General features: G+C 44.2%; 1 protein-coding gene across 12 annotated transcripts in view; it reads right to left on the bottom strand.

The window, feature by feature from the left end:
* DLG1 (discs large MAGUK scaffold protein 1) overlaps positions 1–17,705 on the bottom strand; it is an 82,880-nt gene that overhangs the window by 59,242 nt on the left and 5,933 nt on the right. For 10 of the 12 annotated variants that reach the window (XM_083739321.1, XM_083739330.1, XM_083739333.1 and 7 more), the window contains exon 4: positions 1,296–1,466. In XM_083739321.1, the coding sequence (XP_083595447.1) occupies positions 1,296–1,466 (171 nt within the window). Of the gene's footprint in view, positions 1–1,295; positions 1,467–16,427; positions 16,473–17,705 lie in introns of those variants that run through there. The other 2 variants (XM_083739325.1, XM_083739327.1) reach the window with 1 other exon arrangement.

Here is a 17,705-nt window from a genome sequence, read left to right as displayed (position 1 = left end):
TCAGGGATGATGGGAGTTGCAGACCAGTTGCAGCTGGAGGGCAGCATGTTGGGGGAGGATGACCTGAGGAGTTCATGCCCAGCCTCCCAGCGCACCATCTGGACTGTGCCAGCTGCACCACAACCTCCCATGGCAGCCTCCCCTCTCCTGAACTGCTTTTACATCATCCACCATCCACCTTTCTGTAGTTTAAACAAGGACTCTTCTTGACTGGTTCATCATGGTCCTTCCATCCCAGCCCACGAGCCATTCCGCTTTTCAAAAACAGCCCACCAGCTGGTGCTCCCTAGTACTGAAAGAACTGCTTCAGGGTCCCGCCCTTCTCACAGCTGTCTTCCAGCCCCACTGGCAGCTTCTCCACAGCCCTCTTGAACCCACTGCCCAGAACTCACCACCCAAGGCCACCTTGCTAGTGCTGAGCAAGGAACTCCTGAATCTCAGAAACCCACGCCACTCCCACTGCTGCCACCATGATGCAAAAGGTCAATGCCTGGTCAATGCCAGGTCACTGCAGACTCAAAATTTGCCAGCAGTCCAGTTCCTATGTGTGTTGTTCTGAGCACCCCTCTTTTAAGGTCACATATTATTATTATCAGAGAAACTGTGGGGTGGGATAAGTGAAGGCAAGTGACAACAATAAGCCATTCACTGTTCCTGCGCAGGCTGCACAGAAAAAGCATTTTGCTTTCATTCTGACTGTGCAGATAAAAGATAACAACTGGATTTCTACAGGATGGGGTATTAGTATGTGAAAACAGTCCAGATCCACTGATCCCCAGGCATGCACCTCCAGATAGTGGAAATGTCAGGCGCCATCCTGGTACCCAGGCATCTTCACTTACTCGTAAGTAGCTGAGAGCCAATTATAAAATGCCCCTGACACCTGGCTAATTTCGGACATTGTTGGGAAACCCTTCTCTCAACCCTAAACTCAACTGAATAAAAAAATCTCACAACAGAGGAATACTCGGGTTTTCATGCCATAACCTAGAAATAGACTAAGAATTTGCAGACAAAATCCTACACAGCCATCAAAACAATTATTTGTGAGAGTGAAACCTTAGATTCCTCAAACAGGAAGAACCAGTTACCTTGCTTCAGAGATGCAGTAGGAAATGAATGAATAACACGTCAGAACTTCATGTTATGATGAGAACCCACCAATTAGAAAGACATAAGGGTAGGACTTGGAATGAACATGAAATCTTTACAGCAAGAAGAAGGCATGCAACTTTTCCCTGGACACCTGACACATCATACCCAAAGAGGCTCTGAAATATGTGCACGCCTCCTACCTTGACTGGCGAAATGTGAGAGTGGGACACAAATCCATGGACGCTCTCAACTTGAGAGAGACTCTTCTCAGAAACATGCACAAGCTCTGGAGCTGCTGCCTCACTGGGAGTTTCCCGGGGGGAGCCATGCTCTGGCGAAGGAGTGTCATCGTCATCTTGAGAACGGTATTTCTGGGGGAGGAAAAAGGTTCAAAAGGAGACCAGTTTTACAAGGCAAATCTCAACAACACAACTTGCTTCCCCAACTTAAGAGGGGAAGAAGGCGGCAACAAGAGAGCGCTGGCTTCTCTGCAACGATCCCAGCACAGGCTGCCGAAGTTGCGCATCAAGGTTGCGCCCCTCCGCTTATGCAGCGGAGTCCCTGCCAGACTCCACCCAACCCATGTAGAACCACCCACTTTTACTTATTTATGACATTTAAATTCCATCTTTCCGCAGACCAGAATTCAAGACACCTTAAGTCAAAATGACACACGTACTCATCCCAGAAAATGCCATAAATTATTATTATTATTATTATTATTAATTTCATTTCTATGCCACTTTATGCTTTTAAGAAAGAAATATCCAAGTGGCTTGCAACCTACATTAAAACATCAAATAAAACAATCCAGAATAAAGCATCAATGAATAAAGTCAAATAAAAAGTATACATTCAAGCAAAATACAAAACAAAACAAAATAGCAAAATAAAGAAATAAATCCTGGCAGACACCAAAAGCCGCCAATAAACATTTTAGCCATTAGAAAACCAGTTCTATAACCTAAACTAAAGAGCTTGGAGAAAAACAAACCATTAGCACATTAACAACCAAAAGCCAAGAGAAGCCCACAGGCTAGTGAACAAGATGCCAGGAGAACTCCCCTGCCAGGGTGGGGTGGGGAGAGGGGAGAGACAAAGGAAGACGTTTTCTCCAGAAAAAGACCACCTGAAGACGCTGGGCAGGTTCACAGGCCAAGAGGAAGTCCTTTGGAAAACCCATCTGAGGTTTTCGACTTCCGGGTTGGCGCCATCGCCGAATGGCGGACTCCCTCCGAGCTCCGGAGGGAGCCTGCTCGGCAGGGGCTTGGTTCTACCGCGCCGGCGACGCGGGGACCCTCAAAAACCATGGGCGCTGAAACCCATGGGCATGGTGACTCGGCGGGCACCGTTTGCGCCCCCCCGACCCGCGAAGGAGCCTTTTTAAAGGCTGCAGAGCGGGTGCCGGGGGGGGTGTGGTGCTATGAGTCCTCCGCTTCCCCTACCGAGCGAAGCCGCATGCCATTCGGCGGAGAGCGCTGACTTCTTCTATTGAAAATTTGGATCAAAAAGAACAACCCGTGAGTAATTGGAAACTGGACTTAAAAAGGAAAAATATTTTTTTAAAATTCGGAGCGAGGGGGGGAGGTGCAAAAAGGAAGTCAGTCTCCCCCCGGTTGTAGAGGATCTAAAGCAAAGGATTTGACAACTAAGATCGAGTGCTACCATATTTTGATAAAGTTATTAACTTCACGATGGAAAACTATAAGATTGGGCTGGAGGAGAAAAGTAGAATGTGAGCTAAAAGGCAACCCCCCCCCCCCCCGGAGCCGGGAGCGATTCGCAAGAGCGCCGGGAGAGGAGCAAAAGAGGCTTTGACAGCTGTCAAAGGAGCTGTCAAAGCTGAAGAATAAAAAGAGAACTTTGTTACGAGGACTTTGCCGGTTATATTCGTTACAAATTGGATATTAACTGTTTAAAATAAGGAATAACAAGTTACTTTGACTGTTGGGTGTGATCTGGAAGGAAACTGAGTTACTATAATCCCTCTAGAGGGGCTGTGGGACACTACAAGTATTGCTGGTATGGAATTTGAATAGGACTCTTTATCTCCTGGGAAACTGCAGAAATGGAATACTATTTTGTCTACAGAGGTCTCTACACTAAAGGAGACAATAGATTTATCTATTGAAGAATGGAAGGGACTTGACGTAAAGTTTGGTTCCTGAATAACAAAGCCTCTGTAGAGGATTTAGAAGCTTTTGGAATTAGAACATTTTTGCAGGGGAGCAGGAAATGAAACTAGAGGAAACTGAGGAGAGAGAATAACAAGAACAACATGAACAACAAGAATTGGACAAAGCTGGAAGTGGGAACATTTGGGACATCCAGATTTGAAAGGCCTAAAGAAACAAGATTGGAGTTTTTGCTCTTAAATATAGAGATCTGGATGGAAAAAATGGACCTTTTGAGTTCTTCCAAGATTGGACGTTCGAAATTAAAGATGACCAAAAAGGCGGCAAAACTTTTAAAAAGACGGCAAAGTGGACTTGTGAAGGATTTTGGCCTAGATGTGGGATCTCCAGGATGACAGCAGGCATTGATGGACACTGGGAAACGCAACCGGGAAAGGGGGCGGGAATTTGGAATCCAAAGGGTGTTAAACTATACTTTATTCTTTTTTCTTTCCTTTTTTATTTTTTTTAATCTGTTCTGCATATTAAAGAGGGGAACTCGTGGAAGGGAGCGGGGTCGATTTTAGGGGATGGAAAAATACTGTTAACATTGGGTTAATCATAATAAGTTTAAAATTTGGGGTAAGAACTTGCTGAATCTATTTGAAGGAATTGGAATACAAAAGGGGGTGGGGCGGGGAAGTCCTGAAAGGATATTAATGAAAATAAGGTTATAAAATGGATGTTTTATTTTTATTTTTTATTTTTTCTGTTATATTTGAAAATAATATTATTAAAAAAAAGGAAAACCCATCTGAGACCATTTCTAAACCACCATTTAGAACTGAGCCAGGAGCCAACAGAGTCCCCTGGGAAGAGCCAAGCCAACAGGCTCATAACCACAAGCCCCTGGTCAACAGCCTGGGTGCCCTGCTTGACCCAGCACAAGCCCTGAGGAACGTGAGTCAGGATGTGACTCAGGTGGGGGGACACCTGGCACGAGGCCATCCTGGGACCAAAGGGACCGCAGCTGATGCACCAAATGATGCTGGGAAAAGGCATCCCGGTGGACCAGTCGCCAAGGCCATCTAGGCATAGCCAGCAGGCCCGGGCTTTCCATCGAATCTTTGAGGAGGGGCTAGACTTGGTGCCTCTGTTGGTTGAAAGAATGAATGAAATTAGAAAACAGAAATGTTAGATTTGGAAGGTTTTGACAACAGATTTGGTTGGCACACATATTTGTGGTTGGATAAGAAGCGAGTACATAAGGGTTTTGAAAATCATATAATTTGAAAGATCTCTCATTGAAGTTTGGGATAGATATAAAAATTTATTGGAGCCAAAAACCCCATATTGGTTATCTCCATTGGAGGTGTTGAGCGTGAAGAAGATTAACATGAGGGGGAATTGGGTGACATATAAGAGTTTAATAATGAAGGTGGGAAGTAAATGGAAATTGAAACTTCCTCATATGGAGGAAGTGAAAGAATATGTTAATTATTGGCTGCATTATTTTCAGATTAATGAAATGTTTAAAAATGATATAGTACAAAGAGGTTTTGCTGATAAGGAATCAAGGTTTCAACAGGAAATATTAAAAAATGAAGTTAAAAACTTATCTAAAATGTATAAATCATTATTGGAATGGTATACAAAAGGATGAAGAGGTGAAATCGGTTATGATAGATTGGGCCAAAGATTTTGGATATAATATACAACTGAATGATTGGATAAAATTGTGGAAGGAAGGAATGAAAATCACTGTGTGTACCACAATAAAAGAAAATGTGATGAAGATGATGTATAGATGGTATGTTACACGAGTGAAGTTAGCAAAGATGTATAAAGTAAGTAATAAATGTTGGAAATGTAAGGAAAAAGAAGGAACATTTTACCATATGTGGTGGGAATGTAAAAAAGTAAAAAGCTTTTGGGAAATGATATATAATGAGATGAAAAAAATGTTGAAATATACATTCATTAAGAAACCAGAAGCATTTTTACTAGGAATAATAGGAAATGAAGTTAATAAGAAAGAATGGAAGTTGTTTTTATATGCAGTAACAGCAGCAAGAATATTGTTGGCCCAAAAATGGAAACAAGAAGAATTACCTACGATTGAAGAATGGAGAATGAAATTGACAGATTACGCGGAACTTGATAAATTAACAGGAAGGATCCGGAATCGACGTGACCAGAGCCAACGTCACACTGAGCCAACAGTGTGACGCGGCAGCTAAAAAAGCCAATGCAATTCTGGGCTGCATCAATAGGAGTATAGCATCTAGATCAAGGGAAGTAATAGTGCCACTGTACTCTGCTCTGGTCAGACCTCACCTGGAGTACTGTGTCCAGTTCTGGGCACCACAGTTCAAGAAGGACACTGACAAACTGGAACGTGTCCAGAGGAGGGCAACCAAAATGGTCAAAGGCCTGGAAACGATGCCTTATGAGGAACGGCTAAGGGAGCTGGACATGTTTAGCCTGGAGAAGAAGAGGTTAAGGGGTGATATGATAGCCATGGTCAAATATATAAAAGGATGTCACATAGAGGAGGGAGAAAGGTTGTTTTCTGCTGCTCCAGAGAAGCGGACACGGAGCAATGGTTCCAAACTACAAGAAAAGATTCCACCTAAACATTAGGAAGAACCTCCTGACAGTAAGAGCTGTTCGACAGTGGAATTTGCTGCCAAGGAGTGTGGTGGAGTCTCCTTCTTTGGAGGTCTTTAAGCAGAGGCTTGACAACCATATGTCAGGAGTGCTCTGATGGTCTTTCCTGCTTGGCAGGGGGTTGGACTCGATGGCCCTTGTGGTCTCTTCCAACTCTATGATTCTAGGATTCTGTGACCAGAGATTCACTGAGGACTGGATTAAATTTACAGAATATATGCAAACATTATGTGACAATCAAATAACATTTGTAGGTTTTCAGGAAGTTCTGTGAAAATGTAAGGTAGAAATATTGTTAAAAAAATAAGGGATAAATAAGATATTAAGGTTGTGCAATATTAAGTGAGAAATGTGGAAGAAGTAAATAGAATGGAGAATCATCAGAAGGGCTGAGGGAAGTCAGGAAGAGGAAGTTGGTGATAAATAAGATGTTTGTTTTGTATCTTTGTTTTTATAATGGAAGATTAATAAAAATATTTTTTTAAAAATCTTTGAGGAGGGGCAGGGTACTTGCGTGTGTGTTGAGAGGCCAAACCATCCCACCTTACCCAGGGGGGCACTGGCTGAATGGGGTGCCAGTGGATATTTATTTATTTCATAAAATTTCATTAAAAATTATATACTGCTTGGGTGTAGAAAAACTTCACAGCTTATCCCTACTGTGTGTTTCAGGTTGGAGACTGCCTGAGCACTCAAGCAAAAAGGCCATGCTCTGCCTTTTGTTCAGAGCCAGGCGCTGGGAATTCAAGTGCTCTCTCTGCCCTGCGGCTCCCAGTTCTCCCTCTGCAGACAGAGTGCTGCCAACTCCAGCATTCACCCACCCGTTTCAGTGCAGTGGGCAAATGGCAGTTTGCAGCCCTCCCGCCTCTTTTGCCCAGCAGTCTGAATCATTCTGAGAACAAAAGATGGCCAGGAGGAGGAAATCAGTTGTCACAGGGAAGAATCAGACCATGGAGCCAAGGGATTATTTAAAGAAGACGACCAAGAGGAGGAGGAGGAAGAGGAAGAAGAAGAGACCTTTCTCCTCCTTGATGGAATAAATATCTGAAGTTCTGCACAAGAACTGTGAAAGGCACACAACCATTGGCACTCAAGAAACAGCAGCTGGAGCTAGGAGCCATGGGTCGGTCACTGTTTCATTAGGCCAGTAACAGAAGCCAAAGATATGGTTCTTCCTTTCTGCCAAGACAGAGGATACTGCAAATGTGAGTAACACTGAAGTTGGGCTGGTGTTGGTACAGGTCAGGCTATAATACTGCTCACATGTCCTAGGCATGTTATTTCTTAGCCCGCTTGTGCAAAAAGCATACCAGAAATAAGCACTTCTAAGTAAGCTTCTCCATTTTGGGTTTGGCTTGCCTGGTCCTTCAACCACCACTGTTAGCACCGTTAACAGAGCATTTTAATCATTTCCCATGGACTGGATATGCTTCAGGAGTAACAGCAATAAACAACTGGGGAAGGGACCAACACACATACCTGCAAGCACCACTGGGGCTCCCCAGGCTTCACTGGCCTCCGGGACCAATAAGTTTAAAATGGTACTTTGAAAAAAGACACCCGCACACAGAGTGCTTGGGAGCATATGCAGAGACAAACCTTGGCAGCCTTGTGGAAACCACAATGGAATGTGGAGATGCGCTGCACCTCACCCCAGCCCAATGCCGAGGAAGGGGAAACATCATGAAACCTCAACTTGTGCCCCCCCCCCCAAAAAAGTTATTGTTCCATCACTGGTGGGGAAGAGAAGGAAAGAGGAATCTGAAGTTGCAGGCAGCATCTATAACCTCTCCAGGGCAAGTTTTCTCCTGGCAATATTAAACCTCCTCTGCTCACAACCAGCATGCAAAACACAGCCTGAGTGGTAGAGAAAGTCTTAGCTGCCATCCAGACCCTCAGACACACTATTTATTTGTTTAAATTTCCACAAGGTCTCAGGGCAGGTTACAACTATTTTAAAACACATTAAAATCTGTTACAACAAATCATGGTCAAAAACATAGGGTGGGTCCAAATATGTCTCAGGTGTCAAAAGCCAGGGAAAAGAGGTGCATCTTCAGCATATAACAAAGGCTACACAACAAAGGTGCCAGACACACCTCTCTGTGAAGGGACTGGCTATTCAGCCACTAAATTAAAGGGTCCGCCTAGCACTGGGTACTTGCAGGCCACACTGGAAGCTGGAAGTGCTAATCTACAAACTGCTGAGATTTCACATGAAACATGCACCCAACAGGAAGATTTTTAAAAAAGAATGGAGCTGAACATTTTTGCCATTCCGCAAGAGGGGCAGCTGTGAGGCTGAAAACTCTTTATTGCCTTCATGCAACCCTCTTCCCCATTCCCCCCCGCCAGTGCCAACCCCAAAGCTGCCTTCCAATCATTGCACTTTCCCTGCAACATTTCAGTTGCAAGTCAGTCCTCAAAAGCCCTGGCTGGGTCAACTGAACTTGCCTGAAGATCCTCTCAGAGGCAAAATGCATGCTTCAGCTGCTCTCTCTCTCAAGTATCTAGAAACCAATCGCAGCCTGGGGTATCTCAACCCACATTCTTATGAGGAAACCCCCAAATACTGGGTAATAACATGCATTTCACTTTTTTAAAAAGGAGGGAAGAAAGAAAAGCCATCAAGTCAATCCAAGTGGATGCTTTGCATTAAAGGTCACTATGCCCCCTTCATTGCTCCATCACAGTCAACACAGCCCCCAAAGCCCTCAGGTGTTCCCCCAGGGACCTCAGGAGGCTTCCATTCCGACAGACAGAACCCTTGATAGCCACAGAATAAAGCAGGAGCAAAACATTTAAGATGGGAATTAATAGAGCTACTTCCTGCTGTAGATACCTTTTTATTACTCTAAGCCACTCCAGGAGCTCAATAAACAAGAGAACAGGGTATGAATATTACAAAGTAAAAACGGTAACTACAAAAACATGCCGTGCTTTGCCAGGGCAGTGCTTCAGCCTTCCCTGGAGGTTTTTCTACTCTGCCTTTTAATTGTTCTCCTGCAGAGGGTGCGTGTGCAATATCCCTCTTCCACAAGGCACACAGACCGAGCAGAGAGCACCGCTGCCTGCCTGCCTGCCTGCCCCCAGCACGTCACCAAAAGCATATGACTTAATCCCATCCCATGGCATAATTCTATTGCTACAGATCCCATTAACAAGGAGATGCTGCTAATTTATTTAGATGTGCCAGAGGTTCGCCAGAAACCCCGTTCGGACCCACCTTGCATCCAAACATTAAAGAGACAGTGTTGTTGCTGCATGCTACTTTGCAGTGGCACAGCACTGGAGAAAAGCAATCCACGTTTTTTGTGCTAGGAGACATCTTTTCAGACCCAGGACACCTCCATCATTCAGCAACCGAGATTCAAGAAGAATGCTTTGGGAAAGAAGGGCTTGCTGCCTGCCTTGGACGTGCGAGTCCATGATCCTCTCAACAGAAAGCTGAGACAGAAAAACAGCACGGAATTATTTCTCGTGGCAGAAGTCCCCACCGCCTGCGGGATCGAGCCGAAGAGGTCCATGTGTCCCTTTCCAAGAGGGTGGCTCCCTCTTCAGTTAGAGAAAAGGCATCAGCATGAAGAGAACTCTGCAAGGGCTCCCTTTTGGAATCCTCTTGGCCAAAAATCTCCAGGGAGGGGAGCAGGGAGGGAGGGAGAGAAGGGGATGAGGCAGTTCCACCTGCTGCAGGCAAAGTAAGCTCCGCTACCTCCTCCATAAGGATAAAAGCGGCTCATCTGGCCGCAGCCACTGCTCCGTTGATGCCAGATGCTGAGGGGGAGGGGCAAAACGCTGCAGCAACCGACCCATCATCATCGCAGGGGGCACACACAAGCACACACCAGAGAGAGAGAAGCTCCAGCAAGCACATTTCAGAATGTAGCAGGAACTTGGAAATCCAAGTAAATGCAGCCAACTTCAAAATATCCAGCCACTCGCTGCACATTTCCTGGTCCTGTCTGTTACTTCTGTCTACCTGGAAGGCAGGGAGGGCTGGCACCTGGAACAGCCATCCAATATATGGGGCATCCTGAAGCTGTCTCTCTTGGAGCCCATTCCCATTGGTGAACGGAGACATCGGGTATCAGCAGAGGTTTCATTGCAATGGCAGGACAACAGAGGGGCAGCCGTGTTAGTGGGTAGCAAAGAACGATGTTAATTATTGCAGCCTGTGTATGTAGAATGCTTCACGGTGAATCAGCACCAGGAATGAAAAGCTGACATCAATGTGGGCAGCCATGAATCACCCAGACATTCCCATCAGAATAAAAGGGGCTTCCCTTCTCACCACTGTGCATTCATTTCCAGCCCACAGACTGCAATAAGAGTTATTAGCACTGCAGGGTCCTGTTAAATCTATCCTGCCTTACAGCCAGTTTCGCAAGGCTGGACAATGGCTTTGGGGCAGCCGGATTTATTGCTGAGACTAGATAAGGATTTGAAATAAAAGGGCAATCCAATAGCAATATTCACTGATGCCTTAAAGAAATTGCAGGAGAGAGGATTTATTGTTTCATCTGTCACCTCAAACAACAAGCTCTTGCACTTAGACCTGGAACTGGCAGAGCTGACCGTTCATCTGACTGTTATGCTGCCGCCTAAGGGGGGACCATCTATCAGCACATGGCACTTCTGATGCAGGGTCCCTGCCTGCACTGCTCTGGAACAAAAACAAAGGGAAGCAGCCAGTGCATGGCAATGTGGTGCCCCCCCTGCCCCTCCAATCACCAAGTCTAGAAAACAGACACAACCCTCCCAAGGACAGTATGGCCACGGAAAGGGTAAAAAGAGGGGGAATTTCAATCCCACTACACTGCTAACTTCTCAGAATAGTTTGGGCCCGCTTTGAGGGGCTAGTTTAGTTCTTTTGCGCTCCTCCCCCTAGGAGGAGGGGGGCTTTTTTAGCCTAAACCGCACTGGCAGCACTTACCGTATTTTTCGCTCTATAACACGCACCCGACCATAACACGCACATAGTTTTTAGAGGAGGAAAATCCGTAGGCATGCCACCCGTAGGCATTCCCTCCATAACACGCAGAGACATTTCCCCTTACTTTCTAGGAGGAAAAAAGTGAGTGTTATGGTGCAAAAAATACGGTACTTTGTCCAAGCATGGCTGTTTATTCCAGGACACAACAACTGGCAGTTAATGTGTGTATCATTTTCACAAACATCGCAGGCGGATCATTCCACGTGGTTTTAGAATAAATGATTTAGACTAATTGCCCTCAAAATAGGAACACTGCAGATCTTTTTTTCAAATGCCTGGTGTGTTTCCATTTGAGTTCATCCATACCTATTCTGCGAAGGCCTGCTTTCTAAAATAACATAACAGTCAGACAGGCTCTCCAAGATTTAGCCAACCTGGGCAAGCGGCATAAAAGGGGCAGGATGCGGTCCTTGGGTCCATACAGTGCTGGGGGTGGGGAATCACAAGCTCTCAGCCCATTTTCTTGGATGATGCCTCAAGACCCACCCCGCCAGGCACACCCAGAGAATGCATTTGAGGCACATTAAGAGGTTGGCTTGCCTAACAATACGATGGACAAAGACTCCCATTTCAGCAAGGCAAGTCAATGGCTGCCTTGCAAACATCCGCTTGTCCAAAGGACTTGCTCACAATCATCCAAGAAAGAAGATTCCACCTCAACATTAGGAAGAACTTCCTGACAGTAAGAGCTGTTTGACGGTGGAATTTGCTGCCCAGGAGTGTGGTGGAGTCTCCTTCTTTGGAGGTCTTTAAGCAGAGGCTTGACAACCATATGTCAGAAGTGCTCTGATGGTGTTTCCTGCTTGGCAGGGGGTTGGACTCGATGGCCCTTGTGGTCTCTTCCAACTCTAGGATTCTATGATTCTATCCAAACCAGTAGAATACCAATGCATAGATGGTTTTGCCATCTTTTCTAATTGAAATCAAAGCAGTCAATACAGTGGTACCTCGGGTTAAGAACTTAATTCGTTCCGGAGGTCTGTTCTTAACCTCAAGTACCACTTTAACTAATGGGGCCTGCCACTGCGCGATTTCTGTTCTCATCCTGAAGCAAAATTCTTAACCCAAGGTACTATTTCTGGGTTAACGGGGTCTGTAACCTGAAGTGTCTGTAACCTGAAGTGTCTGTAACCCAAGGTACCACTGTACAAGGAACTCTACCGGACTGATATTGCCTATACTAGAAACATATATGGTTCACAGAAAACCATGGTCCACAATACATCTCTAAAGCCAGCTTTAGAAACAGAAAATGCATATACAAGTAGAATTTGTCTCACAGGAAAAGAGGCCCGTTTAATTCATGGAAAGTGTATAATAATCAACAGTGACACTATGCTAAAGCCCTGAAGTACACGTCTGATTCTGTGACATCTGGTTATAAGGAACTGGGGGCTTGTGCCGGATGGTTTAAGGTTGCCGGCTCCCTCCAGCAGGATCAGCCTCTGAGGGGCTGCTGCTCCAAGGGGGGAGAAGATGCAGCAGCAGCTGCAGGATGAGAGGCTTTGGGGGGAGTGCCCCATTTTTGGAATTCCCTTCTTAAAAGAGGTTCAGTGGCACCCTCTTCATTTTCTTCTCAGCATCAGCTGAAATCCAGGCCTTTTCATTCTATTTGGTTTTAATTCTGATTGTTCCATCTGCTGTAATTAGGTATTTGCTGTGTTTTTAATATTATACTTTGTGAACATCTGAGAGCTACAGCTGAAGAGTGGCTAATGTAGATTTGAAATCAATAAAGCTGGAATAGGCTTACAAAAGATTATGGAAGCAATTCTGGGGCCAGCATTACACTTTAGGTCTCTCTAGGTACGTAGAAGAGACTCAAGATGAGACTTCGGTGAAAAAAGTTGCAAAGTCACAACAAAGGGCTACAAAGTTTTCAACATTAGGAATACAAAAGTTTGGCATAAATAGAAGATGTTTATAAAGCTCTGAAAGTTTTCATCCTTATTTATTATATCTAGATGCTTTCCTGCCCTGATATTTCTGAGCACACATGAGAGAAAGTGATCATATGATTGCAATAATCTCATCCAGACACAGTGAGGATGCTCAGAGCTCCTCTTCTGTCTTCCACAGAGAATCAGCCACCTGCAAACTGCTATTGCAAAGGGCCCACAGTTCCTTTCTTCCCATTGCTCAAAATGGATGCAACACATCCAACCCTTTCATTTTCCTCACAGTGGTTGTCAGAATAAGACATGCCTTTTGCCAGCAGCAGAGGGCAGCATGTCCTCTCTATTCCTGAAGACCCTCCAGAACCATAGAGTCACAGAATCACAGGGTCAGGACTGGTCTCTTCCCTGACACACAGAATGGCAGAGGTGGGAGGAACGCCCCCCCCCCCAGGTCACATGAGTCCACCTTTCTGCAATGCAGGAAACAGAACCATCTTAACCAAAGGAAGGCACTTTTCAGCTTATTTACACAATAAATGCACACTGTCCTTTGTTAGGGTGCCTTATAAATGAATAAAAACTTACGTTGCAAATAGAACAAAACTACAATAGTGGAAGAATGCAGACATTTTATCACAAATTGATGCCCTAAAACTCCTGAATTGGTGGGCTAGGCCTTTAAGCCAGTGGTGGATGGTGGCCATTGGACCTGGTGGGGCCTCAGGAGGCCACAGACAGTGCAGTGGTTGACTGGCTCTAGGTTTCTCCAAACCTCCTTCCATTGCAAAGATACTGTGCACACGTAAACACTGCAATTGTACAAATGTGTAACCGTGTAAAAGGAAAGGATATATATAAAAAATAAGAATTCATTTCCACTGAATTTGGGGATCAAACCTGGTACTGTACCTGCAAAGCACATTCTCTTTCCCCAAAGGTCTAACAGATGGAACATGGGAGTTTAACTTAAGTGTTAGTTATGCGGTTGGTATCCTACAGTCCCCAAGAAACCACCTCCCTTCTGTATTTGAGTTGTTTGAAATATTATTTATATTAAACAATGGTGGCCAGGATCTAGTTATAAACTTTAGCTTCAAGATATGTAAATGTTGGCAAAGGTATAAGATGTCATACTTCAAAAGTAGAGGTGTTGAAAATAATTATAAAATACTGACGGTATAGTAGGGGAGGGAGAGATGCCAAGGTGGGGTGCTGTTTCTTTGATCATCAAGATTTTGAAAGACGCTTCTTTATACCAGCTACAGTCATCGCGGCAAAAATGCAAGTTAATATTATATGGCAAAGAAACTGCCACAACTCACAATAAAAGGTATGTCTGACACCTACATTATTTAGCTTCTGAAGAATGCTGAAGACACACCTCTTTACCCTGGCATTCGACAAATGAAATGTCTATTACCCATCTTATTACTGTGATTGTTAAGTTGTGTAAAACTGTTTTAAATACTGTGTTTTAATGTTATAACCTGCCCTGCAACCTTACGGTGAAGGACAGGTAATAAGCAGTTATAATACTAATGATAACAGTAGCACCCAGTTGTTACATTAGGCCCATTGTGATCAATAGGCAAGTTACTTTCCAGCGGGTTTTCTCTGTCTCAGGCTCCCTATCACTAAGGCATCAGGAAGCGCTACAAGAATGCAAGGCTGCCCTATTACTAACCAAGGCTTTTCATTTGCTTCAGGTGTTTATAACAGAACGTGATAAAACATAGGGATATTGATAAGGGAAGGCAATCTGAACATTAGATTCCTTCTACATAATTATATTGGTATTATAATAGTGAGGTATCACTGACAGCTAAAAAAAATCTGCTCCTCACCAATATTAAAAATATCTAAATGGAAGATTCATGTTCCAAGAACAGTGTGCAATATGCTGAAAACCACAACACACACATGCGAGACAAAATAAGTTAAAGAAATGTAACTTTAAAACATACAGAATCCTTTTGTAGCATATTGAACAACTGATTACTTTGAGTAATACAGAGATTGAACTGATGTGATTAAACCACTTATTTGTAATCTTCTTTGAACAGATGGTATTTTTAGTGCTCCAGATGTTAACTTTATGCTTAATATTATGATTACCTGTGAAGTTTTGTTATTTCAAAAGTGTGAAAATTAAAAAAGGAACAGCATAATCTATTTTCAGTATATTTTATATGCTTTTCTTTTACATGTTTTTAATTTTCTTGACTGTTTTGAAATGTTGCAATTTTATTAAACGATGGGTTATACATTTCTTAGAATAAATAATACATGACCTGAACGCTTCATTCTGCGCGGCACCAGCTCACGCTGCGTGAGGCAAGTTTCTAAACCCCAGAACAGCACCCTGCTATACAGAATGAAGCCAAAACCTCTTGAAAGGTTCACTATTAAAGCTGAGAGCTTGGAAGGTCCAGAGAAGTTTTCCTAGTCAGGGACTGACACTCTAAATGGACTCTAAATGTGCAATGCCAGTTATCTTAATGGCATCAACCCTGCATCCAACACAAATGCAACACTCACTTAAACATTCCCTGAGCTCAAAACGGAACTCTAAGATAAAGCTGTCAGGCAAAAGACGAGACTTCAACTGTTTCAGCCATCAAGGCAAAACCCTTTGAAGACGACATTTGCGCAAACAGAGAGGAGGTATGAAAGGATGCATTCATTTTCCTATCATAAGAAAAATTCAGAGGCTTTCACATCTATTGCTCTAAAAAGCCATCACCTGTAAACTGCCAAGATACTCTCAATAAAAGTTGTCAGATTCTATTCTCACATGCAGACTTGATGAAGTAGTTTTCTTTTCATTCCAATGACTGTGCTTGCTGAAGGCAGAATTGCGGGGGTGGGGATGGGGAAGAAAAAGGTCTTCAATAGTGCAGAGCACGCCAGTCCTCTCTCAGCCCACCTTTTGCAGGACCCCATTCCGCTTCCCCAAGTCAGGGCGCTTGGTCATTCGCAGGCGATGAGGAAGACTGTCCATTGTAAAGCACTGGCCAGCATCAGCACAGCCAATTGCCCCTGAACAACATGGAACCTTTGTTACAGATAGGTAGCCGTGTTGGTCTGCCATAGTCAAAACAAAAAAAAATTTCCTTCCAGTAGCACCTTAAAGACCAACTAAGTCAGTTCTTGGTATGAGCTTTCGTGTGCATGCATTTCGTGTGTATCTGAAGAAGTGTGCATGCACACGAAAGCTCATACCAAGAACTGACTTAGTTGGTCTTTAAGGTGCTACTGGAAGGAATTTTTTTTTTTGTTTTGGAACCTTTGTGTCACAGGACATTTAAAAATGGAATCCCAATAAAGCTTCCTCAGATTAAGATAACCATTAAAAAGGGAAGATTAAAGGTTATGTAAAACTAGCATATGAGTTCTATTCTGAGAGTTCAAGCAAAGCAGCAAGAAGATGCTAGCATTTGTATGCATTCAATACCATAAAGTATTAAGTTGAAGAGAAAATACATCCATTTACATGCACTCGTTTTGTGTCCTGCTAAGCAAGCTAAGATATCCCAGAGGAGGCTGAGTGACTGGCTTGAAATGAAATTCTCCCTACAAAAAGTTGCAAAGCATGGAAGTTAACATACGGCTTCCCACAAACATAGCCACCAGCCCTGCTGAAACTCCGTCTCTTACCTTGGTGGTTACAATGCAAAGGCAGTCCATTGCTCCACACAGCCAGTTAGTTTACTTTAAGTCCATTATTTGGCCTGTGGTTGTTTACTGAAAACTGGGGGGGGGGGAGAGAATAAGGGGGGAAGAGGGGGAAAGAAAGAAAGGGGGGTCAAAGCATCAAGACCTGTCGCAGGATGCAGCCAAGGAAGAAAGTACCCAATGGGCAGAAACACGTTGGGAAATGAGAAAAGCTCCCTAGAAACAAACAACTGTAGAGGAAGGGGGCTTTTCCAATGTGCTCCAACTTATTCCTGAGGTTTAACCTGCTTCTTCATGCAGTTTGCTCCAGCGCTCCCAGTTCTAAAGATGGCTTGATGGATGAGATTCAAAGCTGCATCTAATTAAACATATTTTGAATAAACCGCTGAATAAAAAAAATTCTCTCCCTCCCCAACGAAGCATTCCAGTGAATGAAAGCTACAGTTACATGCAAAGGTTTCCCCCATTAAACAATTTCAGCATCTGGAGTCAATAAGATACCAGATGGAATATTCCATGTAGAATTTCTGAAGGGGTGGGAAGTGAAAACAGAGCCTAGGAAGACAAACAACAAAGCTTGATTTTAACTATTTTTAGCACTTGCCCGTCTTGAATGTACCAGATTTCACAGGGTGTGGCTCAGAGGCAGCACCTGCTGCCACACGGAAGACCCTGATTTCTTCCCAATCCAAAGGGCTCAGGCAGCAGGGCTGAGAATCAGTATTGAGCAAGACCGACTAGGGGTTTGTCTCTGCCTAAGACAACTTCTGCCTATGTCCAGAATTATTATTATTATTAAGTAAACACTAAAAAGACTCAGGAGCTGCAACAACCAGACCAACAGCACTCCTGCAAGCTTTGCTGATCACAGTGCAGGACAAAGTCACAATTTACATAAATTGTGTGCTCTATCTGGTAGACCCAGTGAGATTCATGGCCATGGCTAATTGAGGTCCATTAATTTAAAGGGGTCTACTGTGAGTGCAACTTCGTTGGCAGATGAGGAACCCAGTGACTCTGACCCTCTGGGCTACCGAGGCTGGCAGCCAGGCTGAGCTCTCCTCCTCCCTCACCTTGCATAGACCAGACCCGCGTGACCCTGAACGATGGAGAGATCCGGAGTTCCCTGTGCAGGAACCGAGTCCATGTGGGTGTCTGCGCTAAGACTACAAAGTAGCTCCACAGGTGTGAACGGGAGCCCCTCTTAGCACCACTGACAAAGCGTTAAGTTACCAAACTTAAAAGGAACAAGACACAGAC

Source organism: Podarcis gaigeae (assembly GCF_964106915.1).
Source record: "Podarcis gaigeae genome assembly, chromosome: 5".
Classification (NCBI taxonomy): domain Eukaryota; kingdom Metazoa; phylum Chordata; class Lepidosauria; order Squamata; family Lacertidae; genus Podarcis; species Podarcis gaigeae.
Note: the sequence above shows the minus strand (reverse complement) of the source record. Positions and strands in the feature narration are given on the sequence as shown.